Genomic DNA, 18773 nt, shown 5'->3' with positions numbered 1-18773 from the left:
AGTAGGCAGTTTGGTTGTGATGTAGCCTGCTGGAAATCTAAATTTGATAACAAATTTGTTAGGTCAGTTGAGATCTTTGTTAGATCTGTCTCGGAAACTTGTAGTGCATCTTTATACCATAGTGTTCTATGTGTTTTGTATTGCATATGTTTTTTGTATTATTTTTTAGTTATTTTCTTTTGTGTCAGACTTAGCATCATTTTTTAAAGCAACAGGACATCTTGTTGGAAGTTTTCTTTTCAGTTGAAAAAACAACTGCATTATTAAACAGTGGTTTATTATTTTATTGTCAGAAAAGGTTCAACTGGGGAGCTGTGTATGCATTTGTTAGCTGCATAGAAACGAGTAGTGGTTAATTCCACACTGAAAATTAGAAAAAGAAAGCATGTACAGTATCAGTAAAGAATTTTATCACAGAATTTAACTTTCCACATCTGTCCCCTAAATCTCCCTTTTCTTGGATAGTCTTTCTCACCTGTTCTGTATGCACTCACACCTGCTTTGTCCTTTGTTCGCCTATGTGTTAATGTCGTTGCTTCTTTCCTTCAATAAACTTGGGCCTGGGCTCAACAGCCAAAACAATGTGTTCTTTCTAATTTTCAGCATGGAATTAGTTGTATTCTGTTTTATGTCAGTCTTTCATGCAGAATGAGACTTGCAAATTATATTAATTTCTAAAACAGTTTAGCCTATTTAGGATTCCTCTTTAAAGATTCTTCACCTTTACATTTGAATAATTTCAGTAAATCATCCCCTTAATTTGTTTGTACATATTCTCCAGGCTACAAAACTAGAATGCTTTTTAAATGATTTTTTGGTTCATTTTGATACACATATAGAACAATGTAATGTCATTTCTATATTTTACCACTATCTCACAAAAAAGAAAAAATATATACTTCCCATACTTACTGTATAATTCCAAGGTGGTGCCCTGCATTGCCAGTGTTCCACCAAATTATGTACAGTACCACTTCTCTTTCCAAATATCCTAGGGTTGTTTTTAGTATAACATCATCTTAATGCTAAAATTAAGCATTATCAACCTTTCTCTGTTTAACCAGTGTTCTACAATAAATCACTCTCCTGCTTTTGAACTGTTCTGAAACTAAAGATTCCCGTATAAGATTTACTTTTCACATTCATCATTAAAGCCAGCATGGTGGCACATTGGAAGCATTGCCATGCAAAGCAATGGGGCTTTGGGTTCAATTTTGGACCTGGGGTTCGATCTGCGTGGGGTTCTGCCTGGTATCCTCCCATTGCTCCGGTTTCCTCCCATAGTCCAAATCCCATGTGTGAGTGTGTGTGTGTCTGTGTTTGCATCAGTCTGACTTGTGATGGACTGGCATCCTATCAAGTTTGTACCCAGCCTTTCACCCATTGTTTGTTGCGATAGGCTCTGGTGGTTCGAAAGTGGTTCGAAAATGGATGGATGGATTCATCATAAAGAACAGAAATAGGCTATTGCATAGCAAGCATTTAAAATAAAGGTTTTGTTAGTGGTTTATATTTAGGACTTCTGAATTTAAATTTTATTGTCAAGACAAATGCCTCCTTTTAAAGTCTAATTACTGCTTTTTAAGCTATCTTTGTGTTCTAATTAGGATAAAAGTATGCAAAGCCACCTGCACTTGAATAATTTTAAATCTCAGAGATTAATATCTTTAATGCTGCAATTTTGGATTTCATACAAGTACATAGTCATTTAATTCAGAAATCATTTTTGGAGTAGTATCTAGAGTCCTGGCTTCAACTGGCATGCAGGAGTTTTATATCCTAGTTTGTTGTACTATTAAGAAAATACATACTGTAGAGAAAATAAATAATGCATAGGCATAATAATTTGTGATCAGTGCCATCTCCCAGATGTGTCCTTTATTACAAATAAAAGAGAAGTTCAAACAAGGAGTGAACTTAAGTCAAAGGAACCTTGTTTCATAATTACTGCATTTTTGGTTTTAATTAGACAGAATCAGTTTTCAGTGAATTTAAAATAAAATTATAAAAATAAACACTGGAAACCAGACCAGGAGCCCTATTTCTATTATTTCCATTTATCAAGTACTCAGCACTCTAGTTGTTCTGCTTTCTTTCTGTCTCATGCAGCAGTCTGTATCTGAAAACACAGAGCAGATAGAAATGGATAAACTTCAGACACACTCCTCCATTAACAGTGGAGGGGATAATGAAGGACATGATGAGGGACAAAAAGAGGTAAGCCTTTGCTCCTTAACTGTTCACATTTATTACATTCTGTACACAGGCGGGATCTGCAGCTTCATCTGAGCAGTGAGTTGATTGCAATGTAACTTGCTGTGAGGCTCAATTAATGATGCAGAATTTAGCTGTACACCTTGTTCTCAGTGCCTGGGCTATCATTCAGCCAGCTGACTGGTAGGAGCCATCAACCAATATTCCCTCTAATTTTTAATGGCTGGTGTGCGCAAACATTTCAAGTTGTGCAAATTGTTTCCCCAGTGACAAAAACTTGTGCGCACTAAACTGAGTGTATGTAAAATTGTAATCACCTGAAATTATTGTTAATATAGTCATTCTCATAGAAGCATAGAGATCCAAAAGACAGGGACAGCGATTCAATGAGCCCAGTCATAGAGACTGAGTGTCAAGCTAGCACTAGCAGTGAGGTACAAGACTACGAAAGCATAGATATCGATTATTGAGTAGCAATAATAATGCACACAGCCAAGTTGGGCCTCTCTCAGCCAGTCTCATGTTGTCAATTTAGCATTTTTCAATTGACGACCGTGTTTGTTTTATTATTATCATATTTTGGGGGGAATTTAATTTTTGTGCACAGTTCAATTTCCTATGTGCGCTGATTTCCTGCAGCCAGCAGAGGAATCCTACTTCGTTGGGCCCCTGAGCAAGGCCCTTAACCCCAGCTGCTCCAGGGGCACCGTATAAATGGTTGACCCTGCACTCTGACCCCGAGCTTATTTCTCCCCGTCTGTGCGCCTGTGTGTCTCATGGAGAGCAAGCTGGGATATATATATCTTGATCTCTTATAAATTTCATAACCTGTGTGTGCACACACATGTGCAGAGCTTAGAGGGAACATTGCCTCCAACCCCTTTTAAAATTAAAGTTAAAGATTATTTTGTAGGCCTGTAGAGAATTCTGTCTGTCCTAGCATCTTGTAGTAGCACAAAATCAGAAAATACAATGGAGAACCATTCTCAGACAAAGGTGTAATTTACACTCTGTTTCTTCAAAAGACATTACTCAGCTGCAGACATTCTAGCTGTACAAAGACAGGGATGAAACTTATCTATACTTTACACATAATTGGGTGTTAAGGAAAACGTACAGTATATGAAAATTTCCTCATGCTTTTATGATCTAAGACGGTTTCCAAGAGAGAAGTTATGTCAGAATAAAAACTTGTTTAGTATTTCTGCCTTGCGTTATTGGGATCCTGGGTTCAACTCTGAATTAGGGATGCTATCTGTTTGTATGTTCCCCCTGTGTTTATGTAGGTTTTTGCAGGTGCTCCAGTCTCCTCTCACAGTCCAAAGACAAACATACCAATCAAAACGTAAATTGTTATGTTAATTTATCTTCTGCGAAAACTGGCCCTGGTGTGAGTGTGTGGATATTCATGCATGCATGTTTGTGATGGACTGGCATCCAGGGTGTATCGTACCTTGTGCCTTTTGCTTGCAGAGATAGGCTCTGGCTGCCCTATAACTGTGAATTGTTAAAATAAATTGATATTTATCTGTTTTCTTTTGAACTCAGCTGAGCTAGTGTTTTAAAGGGAAAAATGTCTGTTTGCCTCTTTCGACTATAGAAGTCTGCAGCTGTGAGAGTCTCTAACATTTTTTAACAATATATGGCTGGTGCTCTCATTCCTGTACTTACTGTCTCTTCTATGGACTGATACCAGAGCAACAAAAGCTTTTGTTTATGTTAATGGTGACCTAAACAATATATTCTATCACAACCCACTGAAGCTAAGCAGGTGTGAGCCTGGTCAGTACCTGGATGTGAGACTCCTTGGAAAATGTAAGGTTGCTGCTGGAAGTGGTGTTAGTGGGGCCAGTAGGGGGCGCTCACTCTCCGGTCTGTGTGTGTCCTAATGCTCCAGTAAAGCACTTTGAGTTGAGTATCCAGAAAAGAGCTATATAAGCAATGATATAATATTGTGTAATAATTTTATTATTAATATGGTTTACCTTTTTTAAACCTTAACAAAACTACTACTGAAGTTGTTCAGGTGGTCAGAATGCATCAGAATGCGTAGGCTGCAAAGGAACAAGTAATAGGTTTATTCCATGCTGAAAAGAGAAGAAAGAAAACACAAAGTTTTGGCTGTGGAACCTTCTTCGGGTGAACGTTGTGTTTTCTTTCTACTTTTTTCAGCATGGAATAAACCTTTAACTTGTTCCTTTACTACTGAAGTTGTCTTCTGTCTTTTTCTTTGCTGCAGTTCAACTTTGGAGATGTGTTTGTGAATCAGAGCATTCACACCATTGAATACTGTTTAGGCTGCATCTCCAATACTGCATCCTATCTTCGTCTGTGGGCTCTCAGTCTTGCACATGCACGTGAGTTATCCATTCCTCTTTCAGCATGCTAAACCACAAGTAATACATACTGTACCACGACAGTTTAAACACTTCAGCAGTGTCTATGTGAGATGTCTACAAATGTAACACAATCTCTATATTATACAGTGTAATATTCTAAGCCATTGCATACGAGATGCAGTAATACTACATCATATGGTAGGTTCAGCTCAAAGCTACAAAACAGTTAATGGTGTTTTTTTAAATTGCAACAAGAATTGTTAGACCTACTTTATATAAATGGAAGGCATTTATTTTTCCACAAAAATCCATGTTTTTCCAAATAGGTAATGTAGCCAGAGATCTGAAAACATTTTATCTATGTTGTGTTAAATGTATTTTCATTTCATAAAGGACATCATAATTATAAACAGTATACTGTACATACTGTACATTGCCTTGCAAAAATATTCATCTCTCTGTGTGCACAGTCAGGAAGTTAATTTTAAGTAAAAGCGTAACGAAGAAGACCAAAGCGCGTTCAAAATAACTCAGATGTAAACTTGTTGAAAAGCACAGAATGGTATAAAAGTTTAAAGACACTGAATATCACTTCAAGAAATGTATTGAGGTTATTAAGAAGTGGAAATAGTACCATCCCATCCAGACACTACCTAGATCAAAGTGTCCATCCAAACTTTGGAGCCAGTAAGGAGTACTACGGAGTTTAGATGGGTGAGACTATCCACTGGAATTCAGAAATTTAGAAATTTAAGAAGTTTAATTTAAATGACTTGTCTGTTATTCTCTCCTAAGAATTATCTGAAGTTCTGTGGCATATGGTGATCCATATTGGCCTTGCCAATCGAAGCTGGGGAGGAGTTATTGGAGTGTTTCTCATCTTTGCTGCATTTGCTGTCTTAACTGTGGCCATTTTACTTGTAATGGAAGGACTCTCTGCTTTCCTTCATGCTCTGCGTCTACACTGGTACGTATGATGCTCAGTCTAAATAAAGAATGAGTTAAGCATTATAGGTGTGGAAAGTCTATAGTAGAAGGTAGTTTTATTGGCTGCTCTTCTGGAACATACAGAAAAATAATTGTAAGAATAGAATTGTTCAAAGGTTTTCCCATATGGATTGGTATGAATAAATAGGATCACAAAAAGCAGTACACTTAAAACTGAATTAGAGTGCAGGAATGAAATAGTTTCACGTTAAAGTACTGTATGCAACTAAATTCTTACCAAACAATTGGGCCTTGTCAGTATAGTAGCTTGACACATGACTACAGTACAGTATATCCTACATTTGAGGTTCTGCAGCTGCAGTTGAAATAGTCAAGGGTTGAACCCAGAATCATCATTACTAATAGTTCCTGAAACCCCCTCCCTAACAACTCTTTTAACTGCATATACAGTACAAAGCCTAACTGGTATTGAAGAAGGCAGGTCTTGCTTAATATCAGCAGTACCAGATCATCCTTGATTGCATTATTGAGACAGAATAGTTAATATACTGTAGCTTTAGAAAACTACCTACACTCGCATCAAGTGTTCTGACTCATTTGGTGTATTGGTAGCTCATGCATATTTCAATCTGGGTCAAAAATTAAAATGCAGATCTCTGAAATTTTGTAATTGTGTTCTGGCTAAAGTCATTTTAGGAAGATTCTTGTGTGTAACACTTGAAATAATCCTTTATGGTGACATTTTTAATTGTTCCTGTTATACGTACGGTATATGTAGTTATATATTTTATTGAAAATTAAAAATTTAACTTCTCATTCCTGTCCAGGGTGGAGTTTCAGAACAAGTTCTACACCGGGACTGGTTACAACTTTTCACCTTTTGATTTTAAACATGTCTTGTCTGGATCTGAAGAAGATTAAATATTAATATTTAATGATTAACAAACATTCTTAACCTTGGGATAATACTCTTAAAAATGGCATTGAATGTACCACCAATATGTCTGCTGAAATTGTAGTGTACTATAAGTGATATAAGTTAATTATTTGTTACCTTGTCTTTTTGCTTTTTGACAAGGATACCTTATTTTCATAGGTATGCCAACAAGGGGATTAGCAGTCTTTTTTTCCTATTCCAAGCACTGTGTTATCAGAATTTATTTTTAAAAATGTGCTTTAAGTAAAACTCTGGCTTTAAAATTAAACTACAATTTTAGGAACTACAAGATGTTTGTGGTTTGTTTGTTTCTTGACCTGAAAAATCTTATCCCTCTATGAGCAAAAAATCAAAAGGGTGGCTGGACATGTACTGTGAAGAAGGTCAAGAAAAGATTATGCAACCTCAGTTATAGCTTTAAGAGTGAAAAGATCAGAATTATAAAAACAAAACACATTTACATACAGTACCAGTCAAAAGTTTGAGTACACCTGCTGGAAAACAGGTTTTTCATGATTATCTGTGCTTTAAACTGTATAAACTTGTCTATAAACACTTAATATTTAATTACACGATACTGTACAGTATGTGTACTTATAATCTTAAGTGAACTGCATTGAAAATGTAATTTTTTCATTTTCAATAAAATGAACATCCAAAGCAAACGGATTTCAGTCTGAAGCCCAGGTTAGTTAAAAGTCAGAAATATGTATAACATGGTGTTAGAACACTAAAAGAAGTTTAAGATTGTCTTTATTAGATGTTCTCACAGGTACTGTAACTAGTGTTTGTAATTCCTCAATGAACATGACAAAATTTGCTCAGTCAAGCAAGGAAAAAAGCTTCACGCAACCTCCTCTGCAGTTTACTTAAGATTATACTGTAAGTACACATATTGTACAGTATCATGTAATTAAATATTTAGTGTTTATAGACAAGTTTATATCCAGCAGGTGTACTCAAACTTTTGACTGGTACTGTACATTCAGAAGAACTGAAACTGTCCCCTTCACAAAGGCTTTATTTTGTAAACAGACAATGATATCTCAATGTGTTACTGACCTCTAACAGAGCTGCCATGCCCACTCTCAGAGGTGTGCTGAATTACATACTAAAAACACCAGGGCCGGTCCTACTGTAGTTTTTTGGAGGACCCTCCAGATTACAATACTATTAGGATAGTCCCCAGCAGCAACAGATACAGTAGAGCAGCTATAGGGAATAATGTACCAATAAAAATCGAGCAGCTGAATCACCAGTGATGATGAGACAGCCTACAGGGATGAGGTCAGAAACCTGGTTGAGTGATTGAGAGATTGACAATAATCTCTCCCTCAACGTCAGCAAAACCACAGAGCTGGTCATCAATTTTAGAAATTAGGGTGGAGACCACACCCCTGTTCACATCAATGAGGTGGCTGTAGAGACTGTTGTGGGAAATTCTTCATCACCGGAGCAGGACACAGTCTTGTGCAGATTCGGTTTTATTGAGTCTCAATAACGACAGTAATGCGTGCGCTGGGTCTGCCCCGCAGAATAGATCAACTGCAAGGGTTTCCCAGCCCTTATATACAGTCAGAAAGAAGTTTGTTTCATAATCTGATTTCTTGTCCTGTTCTTTGATATGTAATTACTTCTTGTCCTGCTCTGTGTTGCTCTAGGTTCTGTCCTTTGATATGCAGCAGACATTGCTCTGCTTTATCCTGTTTGTAGGTGTTGTTCCTGTCTTTTATTATAGCATTAAGTCACTGGGGCTGCTAAAGCAAGTCAGCTTTATGGCATTTTAGCATCACTTTTGTTGAAGGCTAAATGAACAGACCCCAGCAACACCTCTCACAATTTACTTAAGTGGTGATATTGTTATGCTAGATAAGTGAGATATACTGTATACATGTCCCACTTCCAGACAGTTAGCAGCTTCAAGGTCCTGAGTACCTTCATTACTAATGATTTAATGTGGTCCCAGCATGTAACTGGAGCTACACAACAGCACCTTTACATTCTCAGACAGTTGAAAAAATGTGCTTACATATGGTATTACAGTGTGATTTGGCAGCAGCTCGTTGTCTGACTGGAAGGTGTTACAAGGGGTGATCAGGTCAGCCCAGTCCATCACTGGAGTACAGCTCCCCTCTCTTGTGGACATTTTTACAACTTGCTGTCTCAGGAAGGCAGGAAGTATCGCTGAGGACAACTGTCATCCTGGTTTCTCACTTTTCTCCTTCCATCCCTCTGGTAAGTGTTATAGGAGCATAAAGGCACGGACTTCAAGATTCAGAGACCACTTCTTCCCACAAGGTGTCAGATTATTGAGCTCTACCCTTATCACTGGTTCATACTGGTGTTTTTGTTTCTCAAACTACTTGTCTGACTTGTATGTTATTTAACGTGTTGTTGCTGCTGCTGGTGTTTATGTTTTTGGTGATTTCTTTAATGTCTTTGAAAGCATACAGTACAAATAAGCATTTAATTGCACTTATGCATATGACAAATAAAATTAACTGAACTGAAAATATGCTGTGTTGCACATTGAAGGGGCCCCATGGCGACCTCAGGGCCCTAGGCATGCAAAACACCATGACAATTGATTGAAATTCTAATCCACCTGCTAATCAGCCTGTTGCCACGATGACATGATCAGGTTGACAGATCTCACCTGTGCATAATGAATTTATCACTTACCTTGTTCCAGCAGGATATTTAGACCAGCCTTGACCATACCTCCCTGCTCAGACAAAGTCAAATGTAACCTGACTTTGAGGTTAACAGCTCAACTCACAGGTCGATCCCCTGTAAAAAATTGTGTTTTCTTTTCTGTAGGGATCCAATTGAAATTAGAGCTTTGCAGAGAGAATGAAAGTTTAGAGATCACCCTTTACAGTTTACTTTATATTTTTTATTTGAAAGATACCCTTTAAGTGGACAGTTTATACTTTAAATTATGATCACTTAAAATCATACATTGTTAATACTGCTTGTGATAGCTCAGCATTAAAAGAAACTCAAACTCTATGCATAGGGCTAAGATTCCTTGTGAATGATGCAATTTTTTTACTGTGGTGGTGATTCGGTGTTGTGCAACAAGGAAGTGTTGCTTGCACTAAAACAGTTTTTGCCTGCATTCATAACATTTCCCAGTCATATGTTTGTAAATACCATCAAACACTGTTTTCATAATGTAAATACTGAAATACTGTAGCTGGTAATATTCTCATATATAATTCTATAGACTGTAAGTGTAGCTGCGGTTCACTGTAGCTATGCACCATGGTCTGAACATTTCTTGCAGCATTTCCGAACTGGTGCTATCCTCATTAAATATACCACAGGACCAAATGATGCTATTTTTAATAGAAAATCAATTCACAGCACAATGTAAAGTTAAAAAACAAAATTGTAACCTAAAAAATGAACATTGATTACACAAAATACATTTTTATCTGGCTTTCTGTGACTTAGTGGGGGGAGCCTCACATATACAGTGGATATAGAAAGTCACCAACCCCATTTCAAAATTTGTACCTTTGGTTGTATGACACTGTGAATATAAAAACAAATTAAATTAGGCTTGTTTCATTTTTATTTACCCACAGTATTCCACATTAGCCAAGTGAAAATACAATTCCAAAACATTCTGAAAATTAATTAATATTACAACAGGAAAATACCTTATTTGGATAAGTAAACACCCCTCTTACATTGCATCTGTAAACTTGCTCAGGTATAACCAATCACCTTATAGATCACACAACAAACTAATTGGCTCCCACCTGTGATCAACTGTGGTGACTTTGATTAGTTCAGAATAAAAGCAGCTGTTTCTAGAGGATTCCACTGCTTGGAAGTGCATTTCAAAGCAAATAATTCACTATGGGAAGGTGCTTTCAAAAAAACTTTGAGATAAAGCTGTAGAAAGGCAGTCAGGAGATGGATATAAAAAGATTTCAAAGGCCCCCATGGGGCACAATAAGACCATCTTTAAGAAGTGAATGAAATATAGGACCACCCAGACCTTGCCTAGATCAGGCCGTCCCTCCAAACTTGATGACTGAGTAAGAAGGAGACTGATCAGAGAGGTTAACAAGAGGCCGATGGCAACTTTGAAGGAGCATCATGCATCAATGGCACAGACTGGTCATTGTATATGTGACAACAATATCACAAGCGCTCCACAAATCTGGCCTGTATGGGAGGGTGGCAAGACAAAAGCCACTCCTTAAAAAAAGCCATATCAAGTCTAGTTTATATTTTGCTAAAAAGCATCTTAAATTTCTGTGGCAAAAGGTGCTGTGGCAGATGAGACCAAAATCAAACTTTTTGTCCGGAATGCAAAATGGTACATCTGGCGAAAACCCAATACATCTTACCATCCAAAGAACACCACTCCTACAGTAAAGCATGGTGGTGACAGCATCCTGTTGTGGGGGTGTTTCTCTTCAGCTGGGACTGGGGCACTTGTCAAGATATAAGGGAAGATGGATGGTGCAAAATACAGGCAAATTCTTGCAGAAAACCTGCAGTCCTCAGCCAGGATGTTGAAAATGGGAAGGTGGTTCACCTTTCAACATGACAATGACTCAAAGCACACCACCAAAGCAACCTTACAGTGGCTGAAGGACAGGAAGGTGAATGTCCCTGAGTGGCCTAGTCAGAGCCCCGACCTAAATACCATCGGAAATCTTTGGAATGACTTGAAGCAGTAATGACTTCACAACGGTCACCGCGCAGTTTGACTGAGCTTGAACAATTCTGTAAGGAGGAATAGGCAAATATTCCTCCCTCTTGGTAGAGGCTGTAATTCAAGCAAAAGACACTTCCACCAAGTATTAACTCAGGGTGTTCTCTCATCAAACCCAGTTATTCTACTTTTTTTATAATTTTTTTTTAGAATTTCTGCTTTCTTTTTTTCACTTGGATGTTGCAAGGTACAATTTGTAAATAAAACTGGAAAAAGTCTGATTTTAATTGTCTTCTTTTTGGGCTTTAGGGCAACAAAAGGTGAACATCTTGAAAGGGGGTGGTGACTTTCTATACCCACTGTATATTAATCTGCAATGATTTAGCATCTGTAAATTCTGTAAATTCACCAATAACATCTCTATTGTCATTTTATTAATTTAATGGGGTTTTTCAATTTAAAATGAAGAAACTGATCATCCTACTGTAACTGAAGCTTTTATGTAATCAGTTTTTATTCCTGAAGCACTACTTTGAACTGGTGTTTTTTGCAATGCCCTAAATTCTTACTGTTTGTGTCTAGGTCAGGAAATTCTAGTTTTAAAACATGGTAATATCCTTAAGTACAGTACCTATTTCTAAAAATAATAGAAAATCAGTAGCATTTCCAACAGGATCTACAAGCAGAAATCAAGTAATAAAAATAGTATACTGTACAGTAAATAACATTATGTACCTTTTACAAATACAGGGGTGTGGGTTTCCTTATATGCCAAAGAAGAAAATAAAAGATACTGTATGCAATTTAATTATAATTCTCAAAGGATACAAACCTTATCCAGCCACTGACACTTCATTAAAAGAAATAATACTTATTAAGAGTACACAATGTAAAGATAGACATTCCCCCTACCCAAAATCAATGTTATCAAAATACAGTTTGTTATCTGTTTAAAAATGAATTTTTATTTTTTATGAAATAAAAGAAACTATGTTTATGTTAGAGAAACTTGAGTTTTCAATTTTTCATCCCTGCAGTACTAATTACGTGTCCATCCATATCTGACCATCTTTTTGGTAAGTAGCAGCAGAGGGACAAAAAAAAAGGTTTTCAATCTCTGTCACATCAGATTCTATCAAAGTAGTAACAAAGGAAAGTGGTGTGAGAGAGCTCTGTTCAGAGAGCTCATTCAACTCACAAGTCAATATTCTTTGTAAAGTCTGGCCTGTTTTACTTGCTCAACATGTGTTTTCGAATTCTCTCTAAACTTGGCTCTCTTAACAATGCCATGAGTAATTATTTTCTCTGTGGAATTGGTGTATGAATGACTCAAGAGACACAGATGGAGTTTACAGTGAGATACACACCTGAATGCATGGGTGAATACAGTGCTGTTCGTGTTTCCACTAGTTCTAGATTGTTCTCAGGATTGCATTCAAATGAGGTGATTGTGTGTCTGTTTTGGTGGCTTCGGTAATAAATGTAGTTCCTAATTTCTTGACTGCTTTTATGTTAAAATTCTTGATTGTGGATGGCCAGTTGGCAGAGCGATGCAAATGGGATAAATTAGAATTAAATTATACAAGTCAAGCAGTGACAGATATGGCTTATTTTTCATTATTTGTCCGATAAAGGCATTCGTCCTTAAGTTATATACAATGTTTAATAATTAGTGCAAAATAACTAAATTGTATGTTGTAATAACATGATAATTAATGTGAATTAATGCAACATTATCTTGATAAAAGGCAAGAATTATTGTGAAACAATGCAATGTTATCTCATAATAATGCAATAATATTTTTTCTCTGTGGCACATACAGTACTGTATAGACACCTGTATGACAACCTCAAAAAAAGGATGTATGTATTTTTCAAAGGGCATTTTAGGATCCTAGCTATTTAAATTTGATAGATTTCCAAAACCAAAAGCACTAATGCTTCACAATTCATCCAGGCTCAGAATATTGCACTTTAATACAAAGTCAAGGCTCTGGCCATTTTCCATAAAGTTCATGCATTTCTCAGGCAATAAAAATTACTCTCTTAGACATACATGCATTTGCACTGTATACAGTAAGTCCAGCTATATTTAAAGTGCTTTGGAATGCTTTGGGTTAAAAAGAAGAATGTATAAGGATTTATTACTAATTATTGTTAATATGAACTTTTAAATTTGAATGTATCAGGACCTATAAATGCATATTTGATCAAATTAATGAAAAACAATTAAAACTAAATAATCACCACCAAACACACATTTCCTTACAAAACATAGTACATACTAATGTACTAATAGACCTAAATTCTAAATAAGAAAGTCAATAATACAAGTAGTATTATAGATTCTAGATGAAAGATTCTTGTCTACAGCCTCTTAGATATGTTTGGTTGAACAGTTGGTAAGTTTTTTTTTCTTTTTTGTGAATACAGTTAAGAACATATTTTGTGGACACTCCCTATAGTCTTTAAAGGTGTTTTGCAATATTTGCACCTCTGAGATCTAATTATTAGGTATAAAACCAGGTGGTAGGGAGTAATGCAGATGAGATAAATTACAAATAAATTAAACAAGTCAAGCAGTGACAGTGTCTAATTAAATTAGACACGTTAAGCAGGGACAGATACATGGATATTCCACATAATCTTTTAAGGTGTTTTGCAATATTTCCACCTCTGAGATATAATTATTAGGTATTAGGCAAGACTGTGAACTACTCCACCTAGCTACAGTATCATTGCAATTCTGCTATATAATATTATAGAGTATATTAACCAATCTTGTAGGAGGTATAAGGTTGATGGCCTGTAGGGTTTTACAGTTTTCAAGTTTTCAGACCCAACTATCTTTCCAAAATGATGGTGACATTGTTTTTAAGAGTTTAGATAATCTATTCTTGTTTAGATTGTTGAAACTATTTAAATACGTCTTGGCTGTTCTTGACTGTGATGTCTCTCTTTTTTGTTGTGAGTGGCTTATTTAGAAAGTCTAGGACAATTAGCATAATTTGAAGTGTTTGCCTACTTGTAGTTGGGCTAAGAGGCAGGTAAACAAAAATGATCAAAGGGAGTACTAAAGGTTTACTCTGGTTCATTAACTTCAGGGTAAACAATAGAAACTCATAATGGGGCATTCAGGAGACAGGACACAGGAGAACCAGAAGAAGAAAAATGAGGGAAGAAAGATAAAGTTGGCTATGGCATAGAACCTTTGTCAACTCCTCTCACTGTCCACTCATTGTCCAGCCTGTGAAAACTGGGGGCTGGATAAAGTTCTGGAAGATTGAGCGTGAAGAAAAGGGTGGATGGCGTCTCGTGTCAGCAGCTATGGGCTTTCACACTGTAATTACACAGCTTTTATGGACAATAATTGAGCACTTTATTAGCCATATACAATTTCTTGCATTAGGAATTTGTCTTTTTTGCATACCACAGCTTGTTTTTCGTGAGACACACAGACAGAGAGAAGCTTGGGGTCAGAGCACAGGGTCAGCCATTGTACAGCACCCTTGGAGCAGCTGGGGTTAAGGGCCTTGCTCAACAGAGTAGGATTCCTCTACCAGCCACAAGATTTGAACTGGCAACCTTCCAGCCACAGGCACAGATCCACCGCTCCACCCATACAGTATTGTCTCAACCACATTCCCCAGAAGCTTCTGATAAATTAGCTGTTGCTGCCCTAATTCACTAGTTGTAGGAAGACAATTGGTCAGGTGAATATTTAAAAGCAGGAAGCAGATGCTTTCTGAGTCAGTTACAGTACAGTATGTACTATCTGAATGCCAGAGAACACTTCCTCTGTGTGCAGCCTCCTAGAGTAAGGAGGATTGACTTGTAACTTTGGAACTATGGACCAAGAAACTTTGAATTTTTGGAAGTTTGTGTGAAAAGTCTCAAAGACAGATATGAGATATGGACTTTGCTTCTCAAGAATTAACAGGGAGAGACTGGTGTTTGTCTGAAGAGTCTTATCATAGTTAAAAATTACTGTTAGTATTTATTTTGATACTGCTGAGCGGTTTAGCTGCCTATTTACAGTATGATAGTTAGGGGTTGGAGCACTTAATTATCAGCTCAAAGAAGATCTAGGATTTTGCTTGTTTTGGATTGTAGTGGTTGTTGGAATTTTATGGCTGTGTCTCTGTGCCTGTTGCCCCGGACCTGCCTATGTTAAAGATCCTGTTATGACACACCCAAAGCGACATCACAATGCCCAAACCAGACAATTCTGCAGTAGCTAAAACTGGTAGAAAGACTAATGTTTCAATGAAGAGTGCCTGTGGCTTCAAAAGAATTTACCATGAAGTTAATTCTCCTGTCTGGAGTGATCAAGGCTGGAGTTCTAAAAGATGGATCCAGGGTACCCATCACTTTTATTCAGTAGCAGCAAGGTGGTCTGAAGACATCTGGGCACACTGGTGACTTTGCAGTTGACAAAATTAGGCCTTCCCTATTATTTGTTGTATGCCAAGATCCCCAAACAGGTTTTCTCCATTTGAGTTATTACATGGGTCATATCCTTGAGGAGTCTTCAATTTGTTACAGGAAAGACTGGAAATTTAAGACTTTTATTAGATTTATGAATATTAGAACATAAATGGCATTTAATTATCATTATACAGTATATACAGTATATTCCTGCTTCTATCAGATTTTTAATACAATAAACTACAAAGTACCTTACAAAACTGAAAGCCGAGTATCATAAAGTCATACATCTGCTATGGCTTACCTTTATGAGATTCTCTAGTTTGCAACGAAATTGTTCCAGGTGTTTCACTGTTTTTTTAAATTGATTTGACACCAATTTTCATTATTTTTTTCTACTTTATTTGAATTGCACAAGCTGGCAGTGGAAATAACTACAGTAAAATAGCAGTTTTGTTCTTGTAGTAAAAAAAGAAATTACACCTAGACAGGATTTGGAAAGTAAGGAGTGGCTCAGAAGACTAAGACCTTCACAAAAGAAACAAAGGCCTATTTTTTATTAACAACAGGCATTCCTAGCAGCAATTTAAAAGATACCTCCTTCTCTCTTACCTAAGTGGGTCAATTCTGTCAGTTACAAAACAGGACTCATATTGCACAAAGCTAACACTTCAAAGATGATGCAAACTTATGTCTCTTTTTTATTTTCAACACAACCTTAGTGAACCAACCTACTTAAAGTAAATATACTGTAGATACAGTCAGGTAGCCCTAAGGAAAACAAACAAAAATTCTTTGGTGGGTAGCCTCAGTTCCAGACTTGCAAACATACAAGAGGTAAATGAAAGTACCATTCAGTGGTTTGTTGAATGGATAGTCATTTATGAAAAAAAAAGTATGACATTATTCCCAGGAAGAATAGTTGTACATTTTGAGGAAAGCAACTGAGAAGAAGAAGTCTTAGTTCCTATCCTTTACTTCCTGATTTCTGTTGGATACATCTGAACAGAACACGAATTATTGCTAAAAGCTCAGCATGTCAAAAGTTGCATTTCTGAAATGCGGAGCATAGAGATTATTTTTTTCCCTCTTTTAAACCATTTCATTACATACTTCAGACCATATTTCCCTGTGGGCACCCTACTTAATCCCCAGTTTAAATAAATTAGTTGGACAATTTGATTGCAGGTACTTACTCCTGGTGAGGATTGCAGTGGTAACAGGATCAGCAAGGCAGACCTGAGTTTCCTTTCCTCAGTCACAACTCCTCCTGGGGGATACCCAGGATCTCACAGGCCAGCTGAGAGATATATTTTGTAAAGTATGTCCTGGGTCTGCTCCTGTCTCTCTTTCTAGTAAGCTGATACACCTCCAGGGGTAAGCGCCCAGTTGGCATCCTCACCAGATGCCTGATCTACCTCAATTAGCTCCTCTCAACTCAGAAGAGTGGTGACTCTACTCCAAAGTCATCCTGGATGACCAAGCTCCTCACGCAGTCATGGAGAGTATGCCCAGCAGCCCTAGAGAATCACTTGATTTCCACCTTTGCAATCTCATCCTTTTGGTCACTATTCAAAGCTCATGACCATAAGTAAGGATGGGAACATAGGTTGATGGGTAAACCGAGAGGTTCGTCAGAAAACTCAGGTCCTGCTTTGCCAATGCGGCTGCACCAATGTGCTGGGCCAATCTCATGATCCCCTCTACACTCAGTCATGAGCAGGACCCCAAGGTGCTTAAACTCTACTTGGAACAGCCATTCTCCTCTCACTTAGAGAGAGCAAGCCAGTCTTTATCAGGAGAGAGTTATGAAAATATTTCCATTATCTTTCAAAGGGCACAACTATCGCCTGGCATCATGTATTAAAGATAAGAATTTAGATGTTTAAACATTGGCAGAGCATAGTAATTTTACCAAAGGAGCTAGTACATAAAGTACATAAACTGAATGGTCTCCTCTTGTTTCTAACCTTTCTTATGTTTTTAATCCCTGAAGCACTAAAAGTGACACTACGTAGAAAAAATGGACCAGAATTATGAGAAACAATTTACTTTTGTGTAGTGTGCTTCTGACTGAATGCCACAACATGTTTTATTCTGAACTGTGCGTGCAGTTGTTGCATCAACAGTTGATAGAACATTTTGCTGCATTATATGATCTTAATATTGAACTTTTTAAAGCAGTTTTTATCTCAGGCTAATGTCAATGGTAAAGATTTTTAACATTATGAAACATTAGTACACAATTCTTTTCAGAACCAACACTTTAGTAAATTCCTTTACTTTCCTTCAGATTAGATGGGTAGTTGCAAAACACTAACTTTGATTTATTATTATCTTTCAATAATAATAATAATAATAATTGCTTACACTTATATAGCGCTTTTCTGGACACTCCACTCAAAGCGCTTTACAGGTAATGGGGATCCCCTCCACCACCACCAATGTGCAGCATCCACCTGGATGATGCGACGGCAGCCATAGTGCGCCAGAACGCTCACCACACATCAGCTATCAGTGGGGAGGAGAGCAGAGTAATGTAGCCAATTCATAGAGGGGGATTATTAGGAGGCCATTAGTAAGGGCCAATTGGAAATTTGGCCAGGACACCGGGGTTACACCCCTACTCTTTTCGAGAAGCACCCTGGGATTTTTAATGACCACAGAGAGTCAGGACCTCGGTTTTACATCTCATCCGAAGGACGGCGCCTGTTTACAGTATAGTGTCCCCGTCACTATACTGGGGCATTAGGACCCACATGGACTGCAGGGTGAGCGCCCCCCGCTGGCCCCACTAACACCTCTTCCAGCAACAACCTTAGTTTTTCCCAGGAGGTCTCCCATCCAGGTACTGACCAGGCTCACACCTGCTTAGCTTCAGTGGGTTGCCAGTTGTGAGTTGCAGGGTGATATGGCTGCTGGCTACACAATACACAATACACAATATTAATTCACTATGAATTACCAACTCATAATTGCATGCAGTAAAACGTTTGGTAATATTCTTTGGAAGATTTAGATTAATTTTTACTTCGTTGATAGTTTTAAAGTGCAACATACCACTCAGACTACTCTGTAGGCGTACTGTACCTATAGTATGCCATTCCATGCTGTAGCACTTTTTCGACTCTAAAAACCTTTGTTTTTAGGTGTGACTAAGCTGGACAAGGGTAGTGTAGCGAGTTGGACAGGTTTAAAATGTATGCTGTGTACCTTTAAGAACGCATCA

The 18773-nt window shown here is 37.4% G+C and overlaps 1 protein-coding gene across 3 annotated transcripts in view; it reads left to right on the top strand.

The window, feature by feature from the left end:
- The window catches only part of LOC148654551 (V-type proton ATPase 116 kDa subunit a 4-like), a 35024-nt gene extending 26073 nt beyond the window's left edge, over positions 1 to 8951 (top strand). For all 3 annotated transcript variants that reach the window (XM_088646924.1, XM_088646925.1, XM_088646923.1), the window contains exons 19-22: positions 2110 to 2217; positions 4454 to 4571; positions 5349 to 5520; positions 6329 to 8951. In XM_088646924.1, coding sequence (XP_088503050.1) covers positions 2110 to 2217; positions 4454 to 4571; positions 5349 to 5520; positions 6329 to 6422 — 492 coding nt within the window. In that variant the 3' untranslated portion in view covers positions 6423 to 8951. The remainder of the gene's footprint in view (positions 1 to 2109; positions 2218 to 4453; positions 4572 to 5348; positions 5521 to 6328) is intronic.
- The last annotated feature ends 9822 nt before the right edge of the window (positions 8952 to 18773 follow it).

Source organism: Lepisosteus platostomus, chromosome 9, assembly GCF_059453375.1.
Source record: "Lepisosteus platostomus isolate fLepPlt1 chromosome 9, fLepPlt1.hap1, whole genome shotgun sequence".
Taxonomy (NCBI): Eukaryota; Metazoa; Chordata; class Actinopteri; order Semionotiformes; family Lepisosteidae; genus Lepisosteus; species Lepisosteus platostomus.
This window is presented reverse-complemented; position numbering and strand designations above follow the sequence as displayed.